We start from the raw sequence: 27,500 nt of genomic DNA, 5'->3' as shown, positions 1-27,500 counted from the left end.
GAATAGAATCCGAAGTAAAAAAGTGACGAGCTCGATAAAGAGTAGCTCGATGAAGAGTAGGTGACTCATCGAGTACATCACCGTTCATAAATATAGGAAGATCTAAATTATTGCGATAACAATTGGCTGAAAAAAATTAAGTTTTATCTGAATTAAAATTCACCAGCCACTGTGAGCCCTATGCTGTAGCAGAAGTAAGATCCTTTTCAAGCTCAAATGCCCCCTCCAAGCAATCAGAGCGTGTTGGTTTTTTATCACGACAAGAATAAATGGTAGTGTCATCAGCAAACAATGCCACCTTAGATGTGAGAATATCTGGAAGATCGTTAATGTAAATTAAAAAGAGTATAGGGCCAAGGAAAGAACCTTGAGGAACCCCTGAAGTTACAGAATAAGAAGAAGAGTGTTGTCCATTGAGGACAACTTTTATGCTACGATTGGAAAGGAAGGATTCGATGATCTTAAAGATGTTGCCGGATACACCATAAGAAGACCAGCATGCCAAACTTTATCAAAAACTTTTGAAATGTCGAGAGCGATGGCCTTAACCTCTCCACCTTTATCTAATGTACGATAAAACCTGTCAGTTATTACTGTTAACAAATCAGCTGTAGAACGTGAAGATCGAAATCCATATTGATGGTCAGAAAGTAAGTGATTAGATTTAAGATGAGAAATTAAGTGTTTGTTAATTAAAGATTCAAAAACCTTGCTTATGATAGGAAGAAGACTAATAGGACGGTAGTTAGACGAATCAGATCGCTCCCCAGAATTTTTGAAGATAGGGATAACAGATGAAGCTTTCCAGCAGGCTGGAAAACAAGACTCTGATAAGCACTTGTTGAATAGTTTTGAGAGTATAGACGACAGCTCCGGAGAACACTTCTGCAAGACAATAACAGGTATGTTATCCGGGTCACAAGCTGTAAAAGAGTCTAGGCAGGAAATCACTTTAGATACAGATGCTGGGTTGATATGAATGTCAAGCAATGGATCAACCTGTTTGTTGGCAATATCAGGTAGAAAGCAATTAGTGGAATCAAGAGATGATATTGATGAAAAGTTTTTAGCAAACAATTCAGCTTTGTCTTTATGTGAGGTGACAAAGTCTGAACCATACAAGAGAGGTGGAATTATAGATTTGCCCTTATTATTGATATTATTAAAGATTCTCCAGAAGTCACGAGAGCCTAATTTTTGAGATGAGATACGAGATTTCATGACCTGAGAATAGCGGGTTTTGGCGTTAGACAAAACCTTTTTACAACTGTTTCTAGCAGTAATAAACAGATGCCTGTTTTCTGGAGAATTGTTTTGCTGATAAATATGGAAGTAACGGTTTCGATTGGCAAATGCAGCAGCACAGTGTGAGGAAAACCATGGTGGAGAGTGAGGCTTGACCTGGAATCGTCGAAAGGGAATAAAAGATTCCATGCCAGCCTGAATCCACAAAGTTATGTAAGAAGGACATTTGTCGACAGGAAGACGAAAGATTTCTACCCAAGGGCCATCACAAAGAAAATCACGGAAAGAATCCCAGTCAGCTTTACTGTATTTGTAAGAGATTCAATAATAGGGGGATTCAGGTGATGAAGAAGAATGAGATATTAGTTTTAGAGAGATCAAACTGTGATGAGAAGCACTTAAGGGTGAATGTGGAGAAACTGAGCACTGACTAGGATCAGAAACAAGACAAGTCGAGTAGAGAAGGTATATGATTTGAGTTGTCAGGAAAGTGAGTTGGAAAGTTGACTATTTGAGTTAGGGATTGAGAAAGGCAAAAGTTGTGGGCTTTAATGCCTGCCGAATCACTGACACTAGAGCCAAGCCATTCAGTGTGGTGAGCATTAAAGTCACCAACAACAACTATATTAGCTGATGGATAAAGAGAGAGGGCTTGGTCAATATGATCAGAAATAACGTCAAAAAGTGTGCAGTCTTGAGATGAAGGAGAGCGATATAGAACAAAGAGAAAGACAATAGAGTGAAGTGGTGCTAAACGAAAGCACATAAAAGAATAGTCTGTGGATTCAAACCTAGTTTCACGACAAATAGGTGAATTCTTACGAATGTAAATGCCCAGGCCAAGCATGTGACTATTGGAGTCTTTACGAATTAGAGGAAGATAACCATCAACACTAAGATCACAAGATGAGACAGCTGAACTCAAATTAGTCTCACAAAGAACAAGTAGGTCTGGTGAACTTTGCAAGAGATAAGACTCAACAGAAGAAAAGTTACTTCGAAGACCACGAATATTAGTGAATGATAGGTTTAGAGAACTTGGTGATGATGATGGTTTTTTGTGTTTTATAGTTTTTGGTACTTTATTCATTTTTAAATTAGATTGAAGAACTTGGCTCAAAGCATAGATAGTACTCAGAACACCATTTAATAGCCCAAGCAATTGCTTCATTACTACTAATAAACCCTAAGCCGTAACAAAGGGCTCCAAATGTGGCCTCCGCAATGCACACCAAAAGTGCAAACAGGGACACCATCCATGCGCAACATGGCACTGTTAATACTTTGATATTTTTCAGCTGTTGATAGAATCAGCCTTTCTGAGAGCTACCACAGAGTTTGGGAAACCTGACTACCAGCCGGCCTCAGAACCATAAAACTGAGTTTTAGAGCTGTACCCTCATTAGGAGATAATAGAATGAGTTGCCTAGTCATAAAAATAGAGACACAAGCAAAACCCATGCATTGAGTCAAGAAGATCCAGCATTCAACATCCTAAACGGGAAACAATGTATTAAAAATACATCTGTACCAGCCTAATAGATGAAGAAGGGGTGCGAGGCTAGTCAACAGATAGAAACTGTTTACCCCTTTAGGAACCCCACTTAGGAACAGTCACAGTAAAAGGATAAGACTTGAATGATGAGAAACAAGAGAATGAATTTTAGATGGCACAAGAGACGCTAGCTCTAAAGACCAGCGCTCATTATAGTATATATAGAAAAGAGAAAGAAAAGCAGCATTATGACGATGTGACAATGTTTAAAGGTTGGCTGCATGAGCAGGTCCAACTATGTCTACAATCGGTTTTTGCACCTTGTCTAAAAAAGAGTTAAAATTCATCATTTTTACACACACAAAAAAAAAAGATTTAATAATAAAAGTAATACTTAATTTGTTCTTGAAAACCTTCTTCCAATAACTTATCAGCTTCATCAAGCACAAACAATCGAATCGACTTTGTTAACATAATATTGCTTTCAATTAAACTTTTAATCCTGCCTTAAAAATATATTTAATAATTATAACTACACTTTATTATTATATATTACTCCATATAGACAAATGAAATAGATAACCACAAAAGATTTTTTTATCATTCTTTATTTCATTCTTGGTTTTATATATTAAAGAATTTTTTTCTTTTTCTAAAGGGTATATTAACCCGGGTCTCAAAAGAACCAGAATTTTAAAGAGATTTCAAAATTCACTTTATGGATTATATTTTAGAGATGGACTATATTTTAGAGATTTTAAAATTCATAATCTTATTTGGAGATTTCAAATTGCTTCTCAATAAAAAACTTTGTTGAGAAGCAATAAGCTATAATAACTTTTAATAATGTTAGCAAATATTTTTTTTTTAAATAGATTTTATTTATAATAACAACCATTAAAATAAAGATTTAGCAAAACAAAAATTTATATTGATTATAAATTTGCAAAAATAACCTGGTGTTCCAATTGCAATGTGACAAGATTTAATACTATCTGTATCATGTTGCATTGGCATTCCACCAATAAAAAGTGAGCATTTTAATGATTTCATTTTTTGACCAATTTTCATAATGACATCATGAATTTGATGTGCGATTTCTCTTGTTGGAGCCAACACCAGCACCTTTGCACATAAAAACATGGATAGGAAAACGATACACAGTAAAAATACAAAACAATTTCTTTTAAATTTAGTTTAGAGAGTAATATAAAAAAAATTTATAATATTTTATTAGTTTTTGATTATTTTCAATATTTTGACATACATACCTTTTAAGACTTAAAGTTTTAAAGTTTTTTTTATTTCTGTTTGTTAACAATTGTTGTGTCAAATTATAAATTGTAATTTAAACAATTTTTGTAATACATTGTTAGACTAGTTGTAGTCTAACAATGTATTAATTTTTTTTCATCAATTAAGAATGTCTTATTTATGATACTATATGTACTGACTGCTTGAACCTCTGAGTTACACAATTGCAAGCTTTTAGATCAATGCTTGTAATAAAGCCTTCACTAACGACATCACCAATAATGCCATCTGCAAAACGGCAATATGCAGACAATATATATACATACATATATACAATATGTATAAAAATACATATATACATACATACATATACAGACAATATATATACATTTTTCGTCAACTTTTAGCAAAAAATGTAATGTAAAACAAGTTTATTTTCCTTAGCAGACCACCTCTGATAAACTTTTATATATTTTTTAAATTGATATAGAATTCTCAACATCTTGTAAAAGTTTCTAATAAAACCGTTTTACTGATTCACAGAAATCTGACCTAAAAGATGATGCAATTTTTTTACCTAATTTTATGTGTAACGTAAGTTAAGTGGCATTTTCGATAATAAGTTCGCCCACTTTTGGCGAGAGTCAAAACTTTTAAGCTTATTTTATTCTTTAGACTAACAGCTTTTATACAAAATAGCTAAAAGTTTAATTTACAGTTTAAATAGGCAAATAATTGATAAAGTTGTTGCACATGTAATGTAAGTTAAAAATGGAATTGCCCATATATATATATATATATATATATATATATATATATATATATATATATATATATATATATATATATATATATATATATATATATATATATATATACATATAAATACATATAAATACATATAAATACATATAAATACATATAAATACATATATATACATATATATATCTATACATGTATGTATATATATATGTATATGTATGTATGTATGTCGTAAACAAATATTTTTAATTACGTAAAGTTATGCAATATATATCACATTATGTATGTATGTATGTATTTTTGTATGCATGTATGTAGTTTTGTATGTATGTATGTATATATAAACACATTACATCTTTATATATACATATTTTATACATTTTGGCTATATAGCTTAGCTTAATTATGCCATACTAAAATAATCATAAACTAAGACTTCAGTACATACATCAGATAAGAGTTTGGGCAGGTAGTATTTACACATGAAGAACACCTATTACACCAGTCTTTTAATCACTATTCTTCTTTTTCTGAAAAAGCATCTTATCTAAAATTATGGAAAGAATTTTTTTTTGATTTTTAAAAAATTTAGCAATTCACTAACCTGTAGCTTTGATAAAGATAAATTGATTGATTCTAAAGCAGCAACAGCAAATACACATGTTTTTCCAGTACCACTCTTTGCCTGACAAACCAAGTCTAAAATAAACTTTCAAAGTTTTTGAAATTATTTTGGATTTGACTTTGATTTGTAAACTCCATTCAAAAATTTTTTAAAAGGAATAAATAAAGAAATATGCTTGTTTTTTTTAAAATGTCTAACTTACACAGTGGGCAAGAATGCAGTAGTGGTGTAGCAGTAGAGCGCTCACTTCATAAGCAGGAGGTTTCGAGTTTGATCCCCACCACATCCCTGGTAGTACCCTGCTCAACTTGTTTCTCCGCACAGCTGCCTTGTTTCTATGGTTTGTGTTTCGGAGTTATAGAGTTGAGAGAGGGTTATAACCACAATTAAGTAACCTTCTCATCTGAAGTGGCCTTCTCGGCCTTGGGGAGGTGAATAAACATAAAAAAAAAATTTTACTTTTACTTGGCTAAACTAATAACTTATCATATAAAAAAGATTTAAAGACCATTTTTGCACTGTTTACTAATTTGAGGATTGAGGTTTCAATGGTGACATTCTTTTTAATTTTGGGTTACTATGGATACCTAAATTGTTTAGCAACCACAAAAAAGTTTGAAAGACTTTTCATGAAGCCATTTTACAAGCGAAAAACGACATAAAAGTTTAAAAGCAAAATCACATTAAATCGAAAAACCTAAAAACAAATTGTCATGTTTTTATTACAATACATTTTGGTGTAATGAAGTCGTCTTTACGCTGTGGCGCACAAAAAAGGCCCCTAAGATAAAAATAGCCCCTGTTTCCAAAAAAGTTTAATCTGCCACTTATGAAAATATAATTATACACCTGACGATTATTATTATTTTTTATTTACAAATACTACAGACATTTTTTTATCACAGCGAGCCCCTTAAATAATAAGCTGATCTGGCGTATATAACATTTTATTTTATTAGAAATTTAATGACATGTGTAAAGAACCACAAGCGATTTTTTAAAAATGCGCTTATAATACTTTCTAGATTATTATCTGAACTATTTTGTATGTTTTGTTTTCTTAACTTTAGGGTTTTTTTTTTTTTTTCAGCAACGATATTTGCTACAATTCAAGGAAAAAAACAGAAAATGTGTACAAAAAATTTTTTAATCTATTTTGAAAATGTATTAATGTTATTGTAAATGTTATTAAAGTAATAAATAGTTATTATTATATAAAAACAAGCTTAAAGTATTTTACTACATTCAATATCAGTAGAAAAACAAGATGTCAGTGGAGCTACTTTCATTATTGCTAGATTTTTCATCTCGTTCATCTGAACACGATAGTTCATTGTTGGATGAACTTATGTCACTTTGTGCAGTTATTGGAGCTTCATTTATATTTTTTATAATTTGCCGCTATGTTAATTTTTTTTTTTGAGCGGAAATTTTTTCATTCTGCATTTTTGTAAATATTTATTTACGGCATCTTGTAATATCTTGCTTTGTTCTTCTTCAGTCCATACATGGCTGTTTCTGGAAATAATCATACACTCTTCCAACGTATTATGCTTCATGTTAAGTCGTTTATTGAACAATATTGTCGTTAGTGTGCTGAAACATCTTTCGACGGCACTACTTGATGATGACAAACACAAACACAAATCAGCTATTAACAAGATATTTTGAAAATCCAATTTATTGAGTGTAAATAATTTTCTCCAAATTTCAAGACATGATAACTTTTTATATAATAATTATTTTTAATAATTATTTTTACTATTATTATAATTATTTTTACTATATATTATTTATATAATAATAAATTATTTTTACTATTATTTATTTTTACTATTATTTGTAGTGCATTGCATTCTTCGAAAATATTAGTTTCTCAAATGTTTGCTGCTACAAGTGATTGCCGAAAATGTTGCATAAGGCACACTTTGGTTTGAGGATCAAGCCATGCTATGGAGTTGAAAACTTCATTTTCCTTAAAAGATGAGAATCGACTTTGGATTAATGGTATCAAAATGTTAATGCATTCTTTGCGTAGCTCTAATGCCCTTTTGACATCTGCATGTGTTGGGTGTATCATACCCTCAAGCTTGATGTCAAGGTATTGCTTGTTTTTCCATTTCTTCTTTTTATGTCCTGCCATCAGGTAACCTGATTCAAGTGTAAAAACGCCATCTTGTTTTTTTATTTTAATTTTTGTGTCAAGCTACAAATTGCTTCATCTAGTAACATGGACCACTGGAATGTTGCACTCTAACTAATACTGTTTCTTTGTCACCGCCAGTTTTTCGTGTCTGGCTACCATTTAAAAGCAAAGCTATAAATGGCTTTTTGCCGACAATAGCTGCTATCTTCTCCAAAATTGTTTGAGCAATTCAATGTATAAATTTTCTGGTTAAAACAAAATATAGCAATTGGAAAATAAAAATAACTTTTTCTATTACAAAGTCTATTGTTATATTGCTATTTATTAGATAGAATAAAATTTATAATATATATATATATATATATATATATATATATATATATATATATATATATATATATATATATATATATATATATATATATATATATATATATATATATATACACACACACACATACACATATGTGTTTGAGATAGCTAACTTCCAGACATAGTGGACAATCCAAACATTTATATGTTCATGCTTACGTACTGTGAGAGCAACAAATATACAAAAAATTTTTTTTACTATTATTAACTCACTTTTAAATTATCGCCAAATTTCAAATTACAATAATTGCAATAATCTCCTAGTGTTCGAAAATTATGACCATATAAAGTTTGAATCCCCTCAATTTGAGGAGGTAATAAACTTTGGTAGGTCATAAAAACCAAACTCTAATAGATTATTCCATGAAATGTAAAACTTGTCGATGAATTTAAATTTAGTTAATAATAGTGACAACTTTTTTTTGTTAACTTGTTGCTCTCACTTTATAGCCAGAGGGGCTAACATTTTAGAGTTTTTTCATCCAGACTCCACTCATTGCAATTTTTTGCAAAGTATCCTTTTGACATAAGCATGAACATATAAATGTTTGGAGTGTCTACCATGTCTGGAAATTATCTCCAACACTAAAAAAAGTTGTCTACGGCCATATGTGCATATGTATATATATATATAAATATATATATATATAAAAAATACTTGCATCCTTGTTGCTTTTGGTATTATATATATATATATATATATATATAATTGCTATGCGGCATAGCCGGATGCATAGCCAATTTGTAAGCGGTCTGCATTAACTTTAAATAAGCCTCAGTGACATCTAGGCTTATTGAAAAAATGTTGTTTGTTTATTTTTGCTTCAAAGGAGATTTAACAAGATTTTCTAATTGCACTGCCTCTATATGCAATGTTGTTGACAAATGTCTCTTTACCTAGAATAGAAATTAAAAAATTAGCACATCCAAATGAGGAAGATTTTCCATGATTTATATTCTCATGCTTAGAGTATAGCGTGCACCCTATTTTCACGACTGTGTCAACGCTGTTAACAGTTATGACATTATAACCAAGAAAATCGTATTTCCATGATAAAACAGTTTGTAATGATTTTGTGAGCTTTCATACTCATTTCTTATCTCTCTAATCTGATTTTTTCTTTCAATGATCCTCTTTTATTGCATTGCAAAAAAGTACTTAGGATATTTTGTGATATTTTAATTGCAATTATGGAAGAAGTTTAATGTAAGAATAAATTTGCTTGTTTTAAAAAGGTATTAAATACCAGTGTGAAATTTCTTCCTTAATGTTGTCTAATTTCAAATGCAATACGGAAGAGATAATTAATGGAACGATTGGTTTTTAGGAATTAGTAAAAAACAAACAACCCCTGAAGATGCGTTATTTAATCCATTTATTCAACCAAAAATAGAAAAATTACAAGTTTTTTATAATTTTACAAAACTAGGTTAGGTGTCGCCCATATAGTTGAAAACTAGTCATTGGAGTGACACTTAAATAAAATAAACAAACAAAAAAAAAAAAAAAAAAATAAAAGCATATGTAAATTAAATTAATTTAAAAATAATAATAATGATAAAGCTATAATAAATTAAATAATAAGACAAAAAATATGAAAACACTCAGTTAATAACAACAGCTAACAAAGATAAAAACAATTAGCGAAACAGCACAAATAAAAACAAACTTTACGCATACAAAAAGGTAAAACACAAAAACTACAAAATGAAAATGCAAACACAAAAACTTCTACATTAAATTTAAAAAATTAAATTAAAAATATTAACAATCTTCAGTTATTTTTGGCACAAAAAAAAGGTGTAGAAAAATTAGTAAAATAGAAAAACAGGGAACAACAATAATTAGCAACAACAGCACAAATAATAACAAACTTTACGCAAACGAAAAGGCAAAACACAAAAACTACAAAATAAAAGCAAAAACTACAAAACTTTTAAAATTTTCAGATAACTGCAGTTGTATTGAAATACTTCAACTTTGCATTAGCAAATGATAAAATTACTCATAAATACCATTTATTACTTTAATAACTTGTAACATTTACAATAATACTTATATATTTTCAAAATAAATTAAAAAAGTTTGCAGACAAATTTTCTGTTTTGTTCATTGACTTGTATCAAATATCATTGCTGAAAAAAGCAGCACCCTAAAAATAAGAAAACAAAACATTGTGGTTCTTGACACATGTCAAGAGTCTTATTATATTTCCATAAATGGCAGATTAAACTTTTTTGGGAACAGGGGCTGTTTTTATTTTAGACGCTTATTTTGTGCACTACAGCATAAAGAAAACTTCAAAAAAAAAAAAAATTTCTTTTGAATGTTTAAAGCACCCGAATATTATGCAGCCCGGAGCTATAACCCCCTACCATTTCATCCACAACTGATTTTTATTGTATCGTTAAAGGGTTATCGAGTTTATGTATTCCAGGCCTTGTTACGAGATTTCGCTGCGTAGCGAAAACGCGTAACGCATTTCTAAGTAACTCAACTCAGCAAATATATTTTGCATCGTTAGAAGTTATAATGCGTCACTAGCGTCTTTTCAAGTACGCATTGTAATTAAAGTTATTTTATTAACGCGTTAAAAATCATACAAACGGTTAGTTTTTTTCTCACTATAACAAAAGTTACAAATAAAATCTAAGTTCTTATTAAAAAAATCATTTTTATTATTTTTTTCAAATATGAACTAAATTTTATTTTGAAAAAAATATTTTTTTCATGAAACGTAAAATATTTGTTTATTTTCTTATGATTTTATATTTGGTTTTTGGTTATTTTTATTAACTGTTAATACATTTTTTCTTATTTAACTTGTGAACTCTTTTTAATAATGTTTTTAAACAATAAAGTTTTTTTTTTGTTATTTATCAGTTACCGATAACATATTTGTGATCATAATTTATTTTCATAAATTAAATGAATGTCATTAAAACTTTACGTTATGGAATTAACAATAAACAAAATATCTTATTAATAAAATATTTACATCAAAATAAATCGTGCATTTTTTAAACTTATTATGACTAAAAATAATTTTTATATTTAAAAGGAATTTATATATTTAATTCCTTAAGATAAAACTTAAAACGCTTTTTTTTTTTAACTAATTTTTAATAACAAAAAAAAAATTATGAAACAAACAAAAAGTTCTTTAACAAAAAAATCTATTATTTTACAATTGCGGTTAAATGCTTTTACTTACGACTTTATTTCTTCTGAATAAACGTCACGTTAACGATAATCAAAAGATAATTTAAATATTCTAAAAGATATAAGTTTTTGCGTAGCGCAAAACTGCTGAACGCGTAGGCAAATCGCCTTTTCGCAAGCAAAATGCGAGCTGCGTAGCGCTTCTTAACAAGGCCTGGTATTCCTATATTTTATGTACAACAGCAATACACCAGAATATATTGTAATAAGAACAAAAAAAAGTTAAAATATATATATTATTTTTATGCTTTTGTTTCCTCATTAATAATTATAATAATAAATTATAATATGACAAATAATATGACAAATTAGTTTGGTTTTTTCAGTGTGTTTTTAAAATGTGTCATACTTCTAGCTATAAGCGTTTTTAATACGCGTCATACTTCATATAACAGGTCTTCTCAGGAGATGCGTGTGACCACGCCCGTCTCCTGAGAAGGCCTTATATAGCTATAAGTATAACATTTTTATATAAAAAAACTTTTACTTAAGGCAACGCTAACCTGCTCCACACTTTGCTAAAGGTATCGATTGCAGTTGTATGGGAGATGGTCGATCAAATCCAACAGCCTTTAACCCCAATAAAACATCAGGCGAAAGTAATAGAGATTCAAATCCAATATCGTCATCAATGGCTACATCAACTGTTCTTTTTACAAAATTATCCATGTTTTTTTTTTAAAAATTCTCATTAGAACAAATAAATACAAATATATAAAATAATAATTACAACAAATATAATAAAAATATGCAAAACTTCAAATATATCTATAAAAATACAAAGAAATGTGTTTATTAATTTGTAGAAACAAAAATATAACAATTCAAAATGTTTAATAATAAGTTGTGAAACTCTTGTTTATATAGCACCATGTTTTTATGGTTTGGCACGATGAATTTAAATTTTAGAAAAAGAAAATTTTGGTCTGCACAAAACATCACTGACAATACCATACTATAACAGCCATAGGTGGAATAATAGGCTTGACTACTTTCATTGACTGAGGATTATCGGAAAAATATCTGCATATAAAAAATATTACTTATTAAATAAAACGTTTTTTTTTATTTCTTTTTCTGAAATTTTTTTTTTGAAAACAGAACATAGACATGGCATGTCATTAATTTTATTGAAAACGACTCTTGGTTGTATTATATTAATGCTAATTTTTGGCTGTATGTTTTGCTAAATTTATTATCATTTTATTATTTGCATCATTCGTAACCAAGATATTTTTTAAATATTGCGGAAATATTTCAAATTTCAAAACAAAATGTTTTTTTACAAAAACATTCATCATTATTTTTGAAATCTATGTTATTTTTCTTATGTAAAATTAGTGATCGACCGAAACCTGTTTCAGTATCAGTTTCGGCTGAAATTTCAATTTGAATCAAAACCGAAATGGTTTTGATTCAAATTGAAATTTTGAATTTTGATTCGGTTGAAAAACATGCCAAAAACTGATATTCATCTAATTTAAAAAAACAGTTATTTTTTAGAATTTTCACAAAACAATTTGAGAATTTTCACAAAAATCTTGAGAATTTTCACAATATACCTAAAAAAAATCTTGTTTTGCAGAGAAAATCTACCAGTTGTTAAATTTCGCTATTTACTTATATTGCCGACTTATGCATTAAATATCAATTTGGGATACATGTGTAACTAATTTTAACATAATACAAGTATAAAAAAATAAAAAATGTAAAATTGCATTTTTAAATAAATTTTTCTAATAAAATAAATTTTGACTAGCTGAAATTTCAGTATCGGTTTCGTTAAAATATTTGTCAAAATTTTGGTTTCGGCACCAAATTTGAGTACCCGAAATTTCTGTTTCGCCTTTTTTTCTGTTTTGGTGGATCACGATGTACAATTATTAATATGAATTTTATTAGATTTATAGTACTACATATAATCTTAAATGCAATATTGTATATAATAATATTCATTATTACATACATTATTACATCAAAATCAAGCAAATTGAACAATCAAGCTTGTAAGTAAAATTGAAAATAGTAACTTTTACTATTAATTTCAATGCACTTTTTTAAAACTGAAAATTTTTACTTACTATAATTTTAAAACACTTTTGTCCTAAAAAATATAGTGTTTAAACAACATTTGTCTTTCCATTAAGTTGTCATATCAAAATATTATGTGTGATCATATAAAGCATGCAAACAGGACATTTCTGTTCAACCCCTCAAATATCAGACGGGTCCCTAATATCAAAAAATGAAAAAAGTTCATGGGATTCAAAATCTTGGAACATGTTATCTTTAAGGCAGAGGTTCCTTTGCAGCTATTTTACATAAAGACTTTGGATTCAAAACTGATTTCAATTTCCAAAATATCTTGATTTTTTTTCCAAAAGTAGTTTACAAGCTTTAAACACTTTGAAGCTTCTGGACACTAAATACCTGAAATAAATAGTGAGTTTGTTACTGTTAAGCTAACCGTATATAGATATGTTGAAATTAAGCTAGTCGTATGTAGATATGATGAAGTTAATTTTATGTAAGTATAATCTAGCTAGATATCAATAATTATTGAACCATTTCTAAGGTTAATTTTTATTAAAAAGTAGTTTCAGGTATTATAATTTAATAACAACTTTTAAAACAAAAACTTGCTTTACGTCAAGTAGTAGTAATGTAGTCAAGCACATGTAAGTAGCGAAGCTTCCACTTATGGCTATTTTAGTATGGTCAGCGATGTTTTGTGCAGACCAAAATTTTATAAAAAGTTATTCCTTTAAATCAGGACAGAAATAAAGACCAGAAATAAACGGTGAATTTGTTACTGTTAAGCTAACCATATAAGTTAGTCTTATGTAGATATGATGAAGTTAATTTTATGTAAGTATAATATAACTAGATATCAACAATCATTGAACCATTTCTAAGGTTAACTTTAAGTATTCTAATTTAGTAACAACTTTTAAAACTAAAGCTTGCTTTATGTATGGGGGAAGTACAACTGCAGCAAAAGTGGTCATTTTTGTTCAGACTTTTAAACTGGAATTTAAAATATTTTTAAAATAAAAACCAAATATATAATTATTATAAGATTCAAGTAAATGTAGAACATTTTCTTATTAATAAAATAAATAATATTAATCTTATAATATCTTCCAGTCTTTATAAAAACATAGCATCTGATTACAGATTACCAAGCATTTTATGCTTCTACACAACAGAAAGTTAAAAAACAAACAAACAAACAATTGAAATATAATTAAATACTTACAAGAACAACAAGAAAAGAAAAACAAACTTTTTCTGAAAACTTTATTGAAATTTGTTAACTATTATTTTTAAGTTTTTATTTATAACAACTAATATTGTTTATTTGTTATCGTCTAATTTGTTAAATCCATTAAAAAATCTGGAAATTTAATTCCATAAGAGTCTGTGCATGAGATTTCCAAAAAAACTAGAATTCAAATATCTCATGTTTTCCAACGACTATAAAATGCAGATAAATAGTTTTTAAAAGCTTTAGCATTCATATTTTGTAGGGCTTGAGAATATTCTTGGATCACAACTGGAGGACAATTGTTCCTTGGAAGAAAAATTTGCTCTAGCCATTGAATGACTTCAACTCCCCTTTTTTGTAAACACATCTTTTGAGTGTTGGATATCTCTTGTAGTACCTATAACATACAAAAAACAAATAAATTTTTTTTTCTTCCATGAGTTACGCAAAGAAACAACAAGGTATTGTTAGGAAAAAACAGTGTTGTTAACAAAAAAAAAAAAGGTGTTGTTAGGAAATAACAAGGTGATGTTAGAAAAAACAAGATGTTGATAGGAAACTTGGTGAGTTAAATTGTACACTTATTTTTGAAACGCTGAATTTAAACTTTCAATTTTAAGAATATGCAAAAATATATTGAGTTATCAACAAACTTTGGAGAGTTGAGGACTTCAATATAATTAGCAAACTATATTTTTTTCTTTTATTTGTTTCTTTATTTTTTCACAATATAGAACTAAACACATACTGAAATTTTTAGTTACTTCATAATAAAATTAAAAATTCACAAGAGAAAACCCACTGTTATTTACTGTGGTAGCCTACACAGCTTACAGTTCATTCATCTCCGAAGTCATTCAAAAAGCATCAAAATATAATTAAAAACCAACAAATCAAAAATAAATTTTTAATATAAATCAAATGTACAAAACATTAAAACTTGTTTACCATTTGAGATCTAATAAACTATACCTAATTCAGGTTGAATTAGTTAATTTCTACCCAATCTTATCATTAACTAAAAGTTTAGAAGATGTTTACTAAAATAACACTAGTACTAGACTTACTCAAATGGTCTAAATCTATTCAAACTAGAAAACGAGCCAGCAGTGGTTTATTTCAGTAATGACAAGTACTTACTCATATGCATCTACAAAACAAAAATTTTTCGAATATATCGGAGTTTGATGTGGTTTTTAGCCTGGGTTGCAAATTTAATGAAAAAAACAGGTTCAAAAATTTACTGGCCATGGCCAACTTCAATTATCCATGATACAAATTTTTTTTATCTTTTAACTTTTTATTTAAAACTTTTTAGCAGCATATCAGCTTACTAACCTTTCAGCTATCAGCAGTTAACTTGAAAATACTTAGTACAAGAAATGTTTGCTTAACTTATTTTCTGCACAGAAGTATTGAGTTATAATTTGAGTTGGTTGAGTTATAATTTGAGTTGGTTAATATTGAGTATAATATATAATTTATAGTATATAATATATAGTATAAATATATAGTATATAATTTGAGTTGGTTAATATTGGTTATAAATTGAGTTATAATTTGGGTTGGTTGAGGAATAATTCATGAGCGTTTTTTTCAAATTTAAAAATGCACGCAGAAATAAAATGCATTGGCAAAATGTTTTATGTTGTTTGAAAGAGAATGTTTTGCTCTACAAGATAGTGTGTTTTGATTTGTTAGTTTTTTTTTATTTTTGTGTATTTTCAGATCATTAAAATGGAATGTCAAGTGGACAAAACTGAGCATTTTCGACACCATTTGCTTTTTGCATTTAATCGAGGTTTTAAGGCCGCCGAAGCTGCTCGTGAGATTTGTGCTGTGTATGGAGAAGGAGCAATGCCTGAAAGTACCGCCCGCCGTTGGTTTTCGCGCTTCAAAAATGGGAATTTTGACCTCAAGGACGGATCACACACCGGTCGACCAATTGAGTTCGACGAAGAGCGATTGAATCAACTTCTTCACGAAAATCCACGTAAAACGACCAGAGAATTGGCGGAGCAGATGGATTGTGATCAAAAAACTGTGGTGAACCACCATCACTCAATGGGCAAGGTTCAGAAACTCTGCGCTTGGGTGCCACACACTTTGAGCGAAAACAACAAAAACTGCTTGAGCGCAACCAAACAGTCAATGCGGAGCTTTACGTTCAACAACTGCACCGACTCAACGAAGCAATTCAGCAAAAAAGACCAAATAGGCGAAATGGCGTTCTTCTGCAACATGACAACGCCCGTCCTCACATCGCCAATATGACCAAAACCGCGATTCAAGAACTCGAATGGGAAGTGCTGCCTCATCCTTCATACTCTCAAGACTTGGCGCCGTCAGATTTTCATCTGTTTCGATCGCTTTCGAACGCTTTGCGCGGTGTATCGTTCAATAATGACGTGGAATTGAGGGCTTGGTTGGACGAATTCTTTGAGTCAAGACCGGGAGATTTCTATCGCCGAGGCATCAAAAAACTTATTGAACGATGGGAGGAAGTCGTAAACAACAACGGAGAGTATATTATTGATTAAATCGCTGTAGTTTTTTTGTTTAATTTAAATTTGAAAAAAACGCTCATGAATTATTCCTCAACCCAATAGCATGCAACTATTTCACTCTAATTGAAAAGACATTTAAAAATCTTTAAAAATCTTCACTTTTTATCCACTCTTTAAAAATCAGATTGTCTGGGTACATGCAAGTTTGATTTTTTTAATCAAAAGCAAATAAAAATTAAGATACAAAAACTGCTTGTGTAAATAGAAAGGTATGGTTATGAAATTTGAATACAAAATTATTTACAAAAAAGTAGATTATGAGATTAAAAAAAAAAAAAAGCAACAAAATTTTGAGCATAATCTGGTAAAAAGTGCTGCTAAAAATCGAAGCTCCTGTACAGCTACATGAACAATTTAACAAGCAGTCAGAGATTCAATAAAAGTGATGAAGGGAGTGGATAACAAACCACTCAAAATCCAAAAAAAATGAAGGGAGTGGATGGCATTCAAAGTCCAAAAGATATCAGCTGATATCTTAAAAAAATATTTTCAATTTTTAAAATAATGCAATGGATATTTGACAAAACCTTTAAAGTTTTTAAATATAAAAATGGTCTTCTAAGGTTAAAAACATAAAAAAAAAAAAACTAAGTGGGGTTGATAATTTATAATCAACTAAAAACTGCACTTTTACAGTGTAGTGCAGTTCTACAGTGAGATGCAGATTTATGAACTCACTAAAAGTTCAAGATCTTGCATATAAATAAATGTTCGTTACTAAATTATTCAACTGCTTAGCATCTAACTTGACTATTTCATTTGTAATACAGTTTGGTTTCATTTCAATTGATTTTAAAACTAAAAAAAAAATGATGGTGCAAAAATATAAATTCATTTCAATATTGTTCAACAAAATTTGATGTTGTCAAGATTTGATATCTACAATTTGATGTTGATATCTTAATTTGAATCTATTAATACTTTGTTTTGTAATAATAAATTGTTTTCTGAATAACCTCAAATACTCGACTTTCCAAATGTTTTATGAAATCAGTAAAAAATATGTTCTTCTAAACACAGACATCGCCTTTTTCAATTCATCAACATTTGGATATTGTTTCCATTCTGCATCAACGCATCTTGCTAAGATGCCCCATATGTTTTCAATGGGATTTAAATTAAGTGAGAGTGCTGGCCATTACAATAATTGAATTTTCTTGATGGTGAACCATGGCATATTTGACTTTGCTCTATGAATCAGACAATTATCTTTCTGGAAAATAAATTTTGTGAAATATCCTTTAAACGATCATCCAACAATTCAGACCACACAATTTTTTGCCACTCATTTTTCCTAGTCATGTGGCCCACTGAAGACAAATGCATTTGTGCACTTTAGTTAATGCTTGAGATGAGCATTTTTGTGCATATCTGAGAATGCCTGACTTGTTAATTGCACAATTTACAATGCATCTTAAACACTTCAATCCCAAATCAGCACCAATATGCTTACGGAGACTAATACTAGTGGCATGCACAATTTATCTCAGTTGGCAAGCTGTACGGATAAGTCTTCTACCACTTCAATGCTTTGTGTAATAATTTGTTGGATCATTTACGAAATTATTGATCAAATGTGGTGAGTGTCATAGCTTGCAAGCAATTGTCTTGTTTGATAAATGCAATGACCTGTAGGCTTTAATTTTGTCTTCATTGGAGAGTGTAATTACTTTTGGCATTTGTTAAAATATATTTAATTGACTAAACTTAATATTAAAGTAGAATTTTCTTTTTATTTAGATAACAAGGTTATAATTATGTACCACAGTTTTAAAAGACTTTATAATTTTAATTAATTAAAGAGATTCAATTGAAGTTTCTTGTTTAATTCAAAATCTACAAATAGAATTTGATCAACGATCTTTTGCTACTTTCAAAGCTTTTATATAAATGAGGCTATAAATCTGCACCACACTGTATTTATAAAGCAAAAAGTGTTTCTTAAGATTTTTGTAGCTTAATTTTTTTGCTTCTTTATTTCTTTATTTTTTTTTGTACATACATGGGCTGATTTAAATAAGTAAAACATTTCAGATTGCGCATTCTTATGCACAAGCAATCTTAATGCCAGGCTGAAATACTAATTAAAAATCGTTAATGCATTAAAATGCTACTCACAATGAAAAATGACAAATTTATAAAAAATACCATCCCAAGTGGTAAAATACCAAAGTTCACAATGAAAAATGACAGGATAAATTTTACCACAGTAAAATCTAGTGAAAAATTACAATTACATTTGGAACTTTTTGGACATTTTCGAGAGGAAAAATCATGATTTTATGATTACTTTTACTATTATTATTATTATTGTTATTATTGTTATTATTGTTATTATTATTATTATTATTATTGTTATTATTATTATTATTATTACTATTAGTAGTAGTAGTAGCACGAAAAATAACAACAAAAAAAAAAAACAACAAAGCACAAAAAATGTATGGATTCACTTTTAGGAACAGAATAACATAAGGAAATTTTTTTTGATGTTGTTTATTTATTTTGAATTTTTTAGTTATAAAATTACTGCATTGAATATTAAACAAAAATTAATCTCTTCTTATTTTTCTTGTTTTATAAAATTCATCATATCATTGGCTTTAAAAAATCCACTCAACATAACAGTCTTTAGCTAAATTTTACATTTTTAAAATGAATATATAGTTCTAATGAAAACATTAAACCGTAAATCAAATCAAATATTTAATAAATATTTAAGACAAAGATTTTTGTTTTATTTTAGGAGGGGACTAGGACTAGTTTACTAGAACATCTAGTTTTTTGTGTGGAAAAAACAACTTTTACTTCTACTTCTAACTTCTACAGACATAAAAAGTCATTAACAATGTTGCTTAGTTTCATTTCCCAGAACTAGAAAAAATAATAAATTGCTGATTTTATGAAATTATTTTTGGCCGGTATCAGGTTGGCACAAAATTTTTAACGCAAAGATTACACTATAACAGAATAAAAATGAGATCAACAAAAAAAAATCTGCCCTTAGATGCCAACACTAGCTTCAAGGGCTGGTACTGTAATTTTTTCTAATGCAATTATATAAAAAAAAATATTTATTATAGAACAAAAAAATAAAAAGAAATGAAATTACAAAAGCTGTTTGAGCATCTTCTAAATCAAATGCGGAATTTAAAGGCGCCATAAAACATGCAGGTAAAATGCTGTCATAGAGAAACTCTTTTATAGTATCTTCATTACCTAAAAAAACGCTAAAATGATAAAAAACTTAAGTTGATGAACAAAATTTAAAATTTTCATAAAAAACTAGATAAAAATATTCATACCCCAGCTTTCCACTAGTTTACAAAGAATAATGAAGCATGTCTTTTGACTCTAAAAAAATATATACTAATATATTTAATTAAATTTTATTAAAATTTCAAAAAAACTTACCGAATATCATCATGAATTTAAAAAATTATGCTATAAAAAAAAACATAAAATTAGGTGAATCAACAGTGCAAAATAATGATGAACCAGCCATTATACTTGATGTACTCACATCCATCAATCAGTATTTATTCATCATTCATCAAGATGTCAGAATTTATTCATCATTCGTCAAGACGTCAGTATTTATTCATCATTCATCAAGACATCAGTATTCATAACACTCTTCACAAGTATTACTTCAATATCAACTAATTATGTTAGTTATGTTAATTTGGGAAAACTTTATGATAATGATAAAACATTTGTTAAAAATACCTGGGGATCTGGTATTTCAACAGCACCATGAACAATTGAAAGCAATATTTCTTTAACATTACTTGATTCTATAAAAGCATACAAATAAAATTTAAACAAGATTCTAATAGGATTTTAAATCTGAAGTTAATAAAAATCAATAAATTGCACTAATAAAGTTTAAAATAAATGTAATATAATATATATGTAATGATATATAATAATGTATAATAATATATACTGATTATATGATAAATATGATAATGATTAGATATTTAGAGACACAAAAGCAATATTTAGTGGTTTAAAGACCACTTCAAAAGCAAAAAGTTCTGAGTTAGATTCCCACTCAAATTGTTTCTCCGCCCTAATGCCTTCTTCCTCAAGGTTTACGTTTCAGAGTATTATAGTGGATGGAAGTGAAGTTTGAAGTTTGACAATACACATCTTTGGAATTAACTGTGATGATAATCAGATAAGGTGATAAACTTGGGGGCAGGTTAATCAGATAAAGTGACTTGGGGACAGGTTAGGAATGGCAAGGTTATCTAATAAGATTCCAATAAATAATACAATGCTTAGGCCATTTAGAGATGGTTTGATTACAAATACAAGACATTTTCAAGTTACGAAACTTATAAACTAACAAATAAACTTACCTTGATTAGTAATAACTTCTAGTATATTTGAATTAACAATTGCTGAAATGAACAGAAAGTAACTTCTCTGCAGCAACTGTTTTTCCTTTATTGCCTAAGATGTTATGATAGATTTGAAAAAGGAAAGAAAAAATTAACAAATAGAAGTTTAACTTACTTTCATAAATATTTTAATTATCACGATTAACAAAAGCTTAATTATATATTTTTTGTATGCAGCTTATTTTATTTACAAAAACTTATTTAAAAAAAACAAACCTACCTGTAAATCATTAGGTTCTATAGCAACTCTAATAAATGCAAAAATCTGTGAAACTAAAGGCATGCATATTTCACTTAAAAATGGAGCGATGTTACTCTAGAATAAAAATATAATTAACAAAATAAACATGAATGCTGAAAAATGACAAGTGAGATGCTGGGAGAAGATCAAAACTTTTGATAAGCTGAATTTGATTAAGCTGACAAAATTTTAACAAAATAATAGCAGATCAAAGCCTTTGTTATTAAAACTTGTCATTTAACAATTAAAAATACTATGAGTTATAAAAAAATTTCTTGTTGATTACAGAAATACAAAAATGACAAAGAATAAAAACCTTAAACCGAGTGATAAGCTGGTTAATCAATGGAATGAATTCTTGAATATCACGCATCTGCAATAATAATTTTAGTAAATCAATTTTATTGTAAAAGTTTTATATATATATATATATATATATATATATATATATATATATATATATATATATATATATTATATATATTTTTTTAAAAAAACTTCTTTTTATGGATTAACTTCTATTTGTTAAAAATGTATTTATTTTTACAATATTTCCAGGAAATAGATACCCTCGTTATTAAGTATCAGGAATTTGACAATGCCGAACTAAAAGTGTTTGAGGTCGGCAAAAATTGCCGACCTCATCTCTATGTTTTATGGTAAGACCTTTGTATCCAATTTTTTTGCCGACCTCTAAAAGAATGAGGTTGGCAAATTATTGCCGACCTCATTTTTCCTAAGTCCGAGGGTTGTGTGTGTGTGTGTGTGTGTGTGTGTGTGTGTGTGTGTGTGTGTGTGTGTGTGTGTGTGTGTGTATATATATATATATATATGTATATATACACATGTACATACAGTATCCTCAAAATAATTTGACAGCATTATTTTTAAAAAAAAAAGCATAATAAAATTTGCTCAATTATTTTTTAATTTTATTTCAAAAATCTCTAAAAAATTCTATTACACAACATCTGTCATTAATAAAATATAGCAAAAACATTAGCTAAAAAATATTTTTTGTACTAAAAAACAAAAAATGGATTTTTTAATTCAAGTATCCAATTTAATAGCCTAAAAAGCTAAAGATTGACAGGACTGCAAAAGATTCAAAACAAGAAAAAACAGACCTGTCAATCTTTAGTCTACTGAGTTATTAAATTTAAATTAAAAAGTTAATCTTTCGTTTTTTAGTACAGAAAAGATATATTTTTAAGCAAATGATTTTGCTATATTTTTATTTCTACTTTTTAGTTTTTATAACGAGTTGTGGTATTAAACAATGCATAATTATTGTTAATGTTATGTAGCATTGTTATTGTTATGCTGCTAATGTTAAACATTGTTAATATTAAACATTGCTAATATTAAGCATTGTTAAGATTAACCAGTGGTTTAGATAACAAGAAATATAAAGATAAAAATATAAGATAAAGAGTTGCGAAAAGTTATGATGTTGAAGAGAAGAATAGTTGAAGATTAAGATGGGAGATGAAGAGCTATGAGAGAGATGAAGAATTGTGAGAGATAAAAAGTTATGAGAGAGATTAAGAGTTATGAGAGAGATGAGGAATTGAGAGATGAAGAGTTGTGAGAGAGATAAAGAGTCATGAGAGAGATGAAGAGTTATGAGAGAGATGAAGAGTTATGAGAGAGATGAAGAGTTGTGAGAGAGATGAAGAGCTGAGAGAGATGAAGAGTTGTGAGAGAGAAGAAGAGTTGTGAGAGAGGTGAAAAGTTGTGATTAAGGTACTTAATTATCTCTATAGAGAAAAGTAAAAGAAAAAAAAAAGATTTCTTTGAAAATACAAACCTGCAGCATTTTTTTTTTTACTTGGTCACAATCTTTCACATCAATAACCACTTGGAATCTGTGACACATGCTTTAAACTAGTTTTGTTAACAAGCTAATTTCCAACTAATTTCAACTAGAAGTGTCAAAAACAATTCATCTTTATAACTAAGTTTTTTGTACTTGAGTTAAGATCTAATAAAGACCACAGATTCTCAATTGGATCAGGTGATTGTATCAGCAACTCAAAGATAGGTGTTCTAGCATCTTTAATTTTTTCTTGCTAAATACTTTGGGTCATTGTCTTGCTTTTGCTTTTTTCTGGACCCTGACTTCCAACTTTTTCAAAATTTTACGCAAAGACTAATCTGTGTTGTGTTTTTGAATTACCTTTATCAGTCTGAAAGATGTTTTTTGCTAAACTAATAAATACGAGTTTTAACTGATAAGCAAATGATATTGGTAAAACTAAATGCTGAAATTCTATAAGTATGAATGTCTCATTCCTAATTAATGATTAAATTTTGGTAGTAGCAGTCATCTAACTCTATCATTTTTTTCTATTTAGGAAAATTTTCCTACCATATATAAAAAAACACAAAAAACTAACAGCAAATACGAAAATAAAACTTAAGATGATAAAGAGGAAAAAAGTCATTTTCCCTTTAATGCCTGTGGCATTAAAGGGAAGTTGCTTGGATCAAACACTTTTTAATTCGTAGAAAACAAAGGGTAATTATATATCTAAGGGTGAATATATATCTAATTGGTGTGAAATATTTAGTGGAATGCCACAAGACTCTGTCCACTTTATTTTTATTATATACATAAACGTTTTACCTAACCTGTTAACTTCTGAATGCAAATTATCAGCTGATGACAGCAAATTAATTTCAATTATCAACTACAATCTGACATAAATAAAGTAATTAATAAAATTAATAAAAATTAATAAAATTAATAAAGCAAATCAACTACAAACTGACATTAATAAAGTAATAAACTGGTGTAATATCTAGGGAACGAAACTCAATAAAAAAAAGTAAAATCATGTACATTGGTACTAAAAATATAACATACAATTATAATATTAACAACACAGATGGAAATTACAAAATTGAAGAAAAAAACTTAGAAAGCGACTTAGGTATATCAATACCAGCTGAACTAAAATGGCATAAGCCATTTTAGATCAGCTGATATTGATATACCTAAAGCGCGAAGGTCACTGGGTTTTAAAAAAGAACTTATACTTATTTAAATTTGTACATAGTTAAGTCATTATATTTTACACTAGTGAGACCATATTTTGAATATTCAGTACTAGTTTAGAACCCAACAATGATATAGTAGAACTTGAAAAGGCTCAAAGAAGAGCAACAAAACTCATTCCAGATCTCAAAAACCTTCCATATGAAGAGAGACAAATTGTAAATTGGTTCAAAAATCCCAAACTGGCTTCTTCACTAACAAGCGACAGTCCTTCATCAAACATACATGGACACAGTAAAAGAATTGTAAATGAAAAACTTTAGTGTTCCTCAAGAAATAACTTTTTCTACAATAGAATAATTAAAAACAAGAATTTTTTTGCCAAATTATGTTATTTTTTCAAGGTCCGTAAATTATTTTAAAACTAATTTTGACAATTTATAACATTACCAACTATTATAGCATCACAGTATGTTCTGCAACAATGTATATGTTGTTGTTACAGTAAATATATATTATTATTATATATAATATTGCTAAAAAATTTAAAAAAAAAATTTTAATATATAAATGTACTCATGATTCAATAAATTTTAATTTATTTAAAAATTTATATAATTCTTTCATTTAAGTTAGTTTGAACTTCAACAGTTTCATTAATATTTTTCTTTTATTGGAGGATTTAGTGCATTAATAGTTATAATTGTATATTTAAGATATAAGTTTTGAAAATAAGACACAAATCATGCTATCTTTTTTTGGGGAGGGGGACACTGTATATATATAAATATATTTAAAAAAAACATATATATATATAAATATATAAATATATATATATATATATATATATATATATATATATATATATATATATATATATATATATATATATATATATATATATATATATATTATCTATAAATATATATATGTATATATATGTATGTATATATCTATCTATATCTATCTATCTATATATATCTATATATAGATAGATAGATAGATAGATAGATATGTTTTTATATATGTATATATATATACATATATCTATCTATATATATCTATATATATATATATATGTATATATATATATATATATATATATATATATATATATATATATATATATATATATATATATATATATATATATATATATATATTTACAGCCCTCGAAATTTTGGTTGGCATTCAGCAATGACAACCTAACTGCCGACCTAAAAGTGTTTAAAGTTGGCAAAAAAATCCTTAACCCTGTTTCTATGTTTTATAGTAACCCCTTTGTGTCAAACTTTTTTTGCCGACCTTTTGTTGACCTCGAACAGTTTGAAGTCCGCAATTTATTGCCGACCTCATTTTTCTTAATTCCGAGAGTTGTATATAAATATACCACTTGGAATTGTATATAAATATACCACTTGAAATGACATTTATGAAAGTTATTATATGCGGTAGTGGTGTAGTGGTAAAGCGCTTGCTTCATAAGCGAGAGGTTCCGAGTTCGATCCCCACCACGTCCCTGGTAGTACCGCGTTCAACTTGTTTCTCCGCGCAGCGACCTTGTTTTTCAAGGTTCGTGTTTCGGAGTTATAGAGTTGAGAGAGGGTTATAACCACTATTAAGTAACTTCCTCATCTGTAGTGGCCTTCTCGGCCTTGAGGAGGTGAATAACAAAACAAAACAAAAAAAATTGAAAAAATGAGGAATGCTGAACTTAAACGGTTAGAGATTGGCATCAGGTTGGCAAAACAAATTTGGCACAAATGGGTTACCATAAAACAAGGTCAGTGATTTTTTGCAGACCTCAAACACTTCCATGTTATCAGTTAGGTTGACATTGCAGAACTGACTTTAATTCCGAGGGCTGTTTATAAATATATATATATATATATATATATATATATATATATATATATATATATATATATATATATATATATATATATATATATATATATAAATATAAATTTAAAAAAAGTACCTCACAATCTTTTAAAAGACTGTTTACAGCAATCGGTATAAAGGGTAAAACTTGATCACCAAGACATATAATCATACGATGAAGATATTGTCGACATGCATCATGAATCAAATCACGATGAACTCGCATAGATAAGGAATGTAGAAAAATACTTAAAGCCTAAAAAACAGAAAAAAACTGCTGCATCTAATAGGATACATCTTAAAATAAATTATTAGATAATTAATATCTGTATCTTTGAAAAATTCTTCGATTAAGCTTTTAAACTTAACTTTATATATTTACTTGAGTGACAAATAATTTAGCCATATAAACTTGGAAAATATACCATAGCTAAACTAACAGTGCTCGATATAATAACAGCTGAATTGAATGTATTCAGAACCAACATGTGATAACTAAAAATCTGGACAAAATTAGAAATGGTATAACTTTTTAACGGATTCATCTTTTTTAACAACTTAAAAAGTATAATAACAAAAAACATCTAAACAATAAAAATAGATTTTTAAGTTTTTCATGCCATGACGACAAACAGTATCTACTCTTGTAAATGTGGCAGCAGCAAGCCAATGTACACGTTTTATGTCAGTTCTTTTAATTGAAAACTCTACCCGTAATTCTGGCACATTAATAGGATTATGCTCTTTTGGTACAAATTCAATATTTTTGGCTTTAAGATAACTTAGTACTTTAAGTGAATAATGCAACGAAGCTAGATCAGGGCAAAAAACAATATTGTCATTTTTATGATTTCTCTTATCTAACAAGACATTTTGAAATTTACACATCTTCATTGACTGCTTGGCCTGATGGAGCAATGTACTGCTTAGAGATTCGCTTTGTAGAGAATGCAACCCAAACAAGTAATTTTGGCTAAAATATGTCTTTTCTTTTTAACCTTACATCA

At 28.3% G+C, this 27,500-nt stretch overlaps 2 protein-coding genes across 3 annotated transcripts in view; both read right to left on the bottom strand.

The window, feature by feature from the left end:
• Positions 1 to 11,837, bottom strand: part of LOC100198812 (probable ATP-dependent RNA helicase DDX20) — a 41,389-nt gene extending 29,552 nt beyond the window's left edge. Inside the window, exons 1-4 of the mRNA XM_065818367.1 lie at positions 11,627 to 11,837; positions 5,362 to 5,456; positions 3,697 to 3,865; positions 3,135 to 3,246 (exon numbers count right to left, since the gene is read on the bottom strand). Coding sequence (XP_065674439.1) covers positions 3,135 to 3,246; positions 3,697 to 3,865; positions 5,362 to 5,456; positions 11,627 to 11,792 — 542 coding nt within the window. The 5' untranslated portion in view covers positions 11,793 to 11,837. The remainder of the gene's footprint in view (positions 1 to 3,134; positions 3,247 to 3,696; positions 3,866 to 5,361; positions 5,457 to 11,626) is intronic.
• Positions 11,838 to 14,409: 2,572 nt separating this feature from the next.
• LOC100197199 (exportin-T) overlaps positions 14,410 to 27,500 on the bottom strand; it is an 82,174-nt gene continuing 69,083 nt past the window's right edge. For both annotated transcript variants that reach the window (XM_065817073.1, XM_065817074.1), the window contains exons 27-34: positions 26,591 to 26,749; positions 21,925 to 21,981; positions 21,588 to 21,683; positions 21,326 to 21,419; positions 20,688 to 20,755; positions 20,264 to 20,312; positions 20,071 to 20,177; positions 14,410 to 14,788 (exon numbers count right to left, since the gene is read on the bottom strand). In XM_065817073.1, the coding sequence (XP_065673145.1) occupies positions 14,585 to 14,788; positions 20,071 to 20,177; positions 20,264 to 20,312; positions 20,688 to 20,755; positions 21,326 to 21,419; positions 21,588 to 21,683; positions 21,925 to 21,981; positions 26,591 to 26,749 (834 nt within the window). In that variant the 3' untranslated portion in view covers positions 14,410 to 14,584. The remainder of the gene's footprint in view (positions 14,789 to 20,070; positions 20,178 to 20,263; positions 20,313 to 20,687; positions 20,756 to 21,325; positions 21,420 to 21,587; positions 21,684 to 21,924; positions 21,982 to 26,590; positions 26,750 to 27,500) is intronic.

This window comes from Hydra vulgaris, chromosome 14 (genome assembly GCF_038396675.1).
Source record: "Hydra vulgaris chromosome 14, alternate assembly HydraT2T_AEP".
NCBI lineage: Eukaryota > Metazoa > Cnidaria > Hydrozoa > Anthoathecata > Hydridae > Hydra > Hydra vulgaris.
The sequence above is the reverse complement of the archived record's forward strand: the minus strand, read 5'-3'. Positions and strand labels throughout refer to the sequence as shown.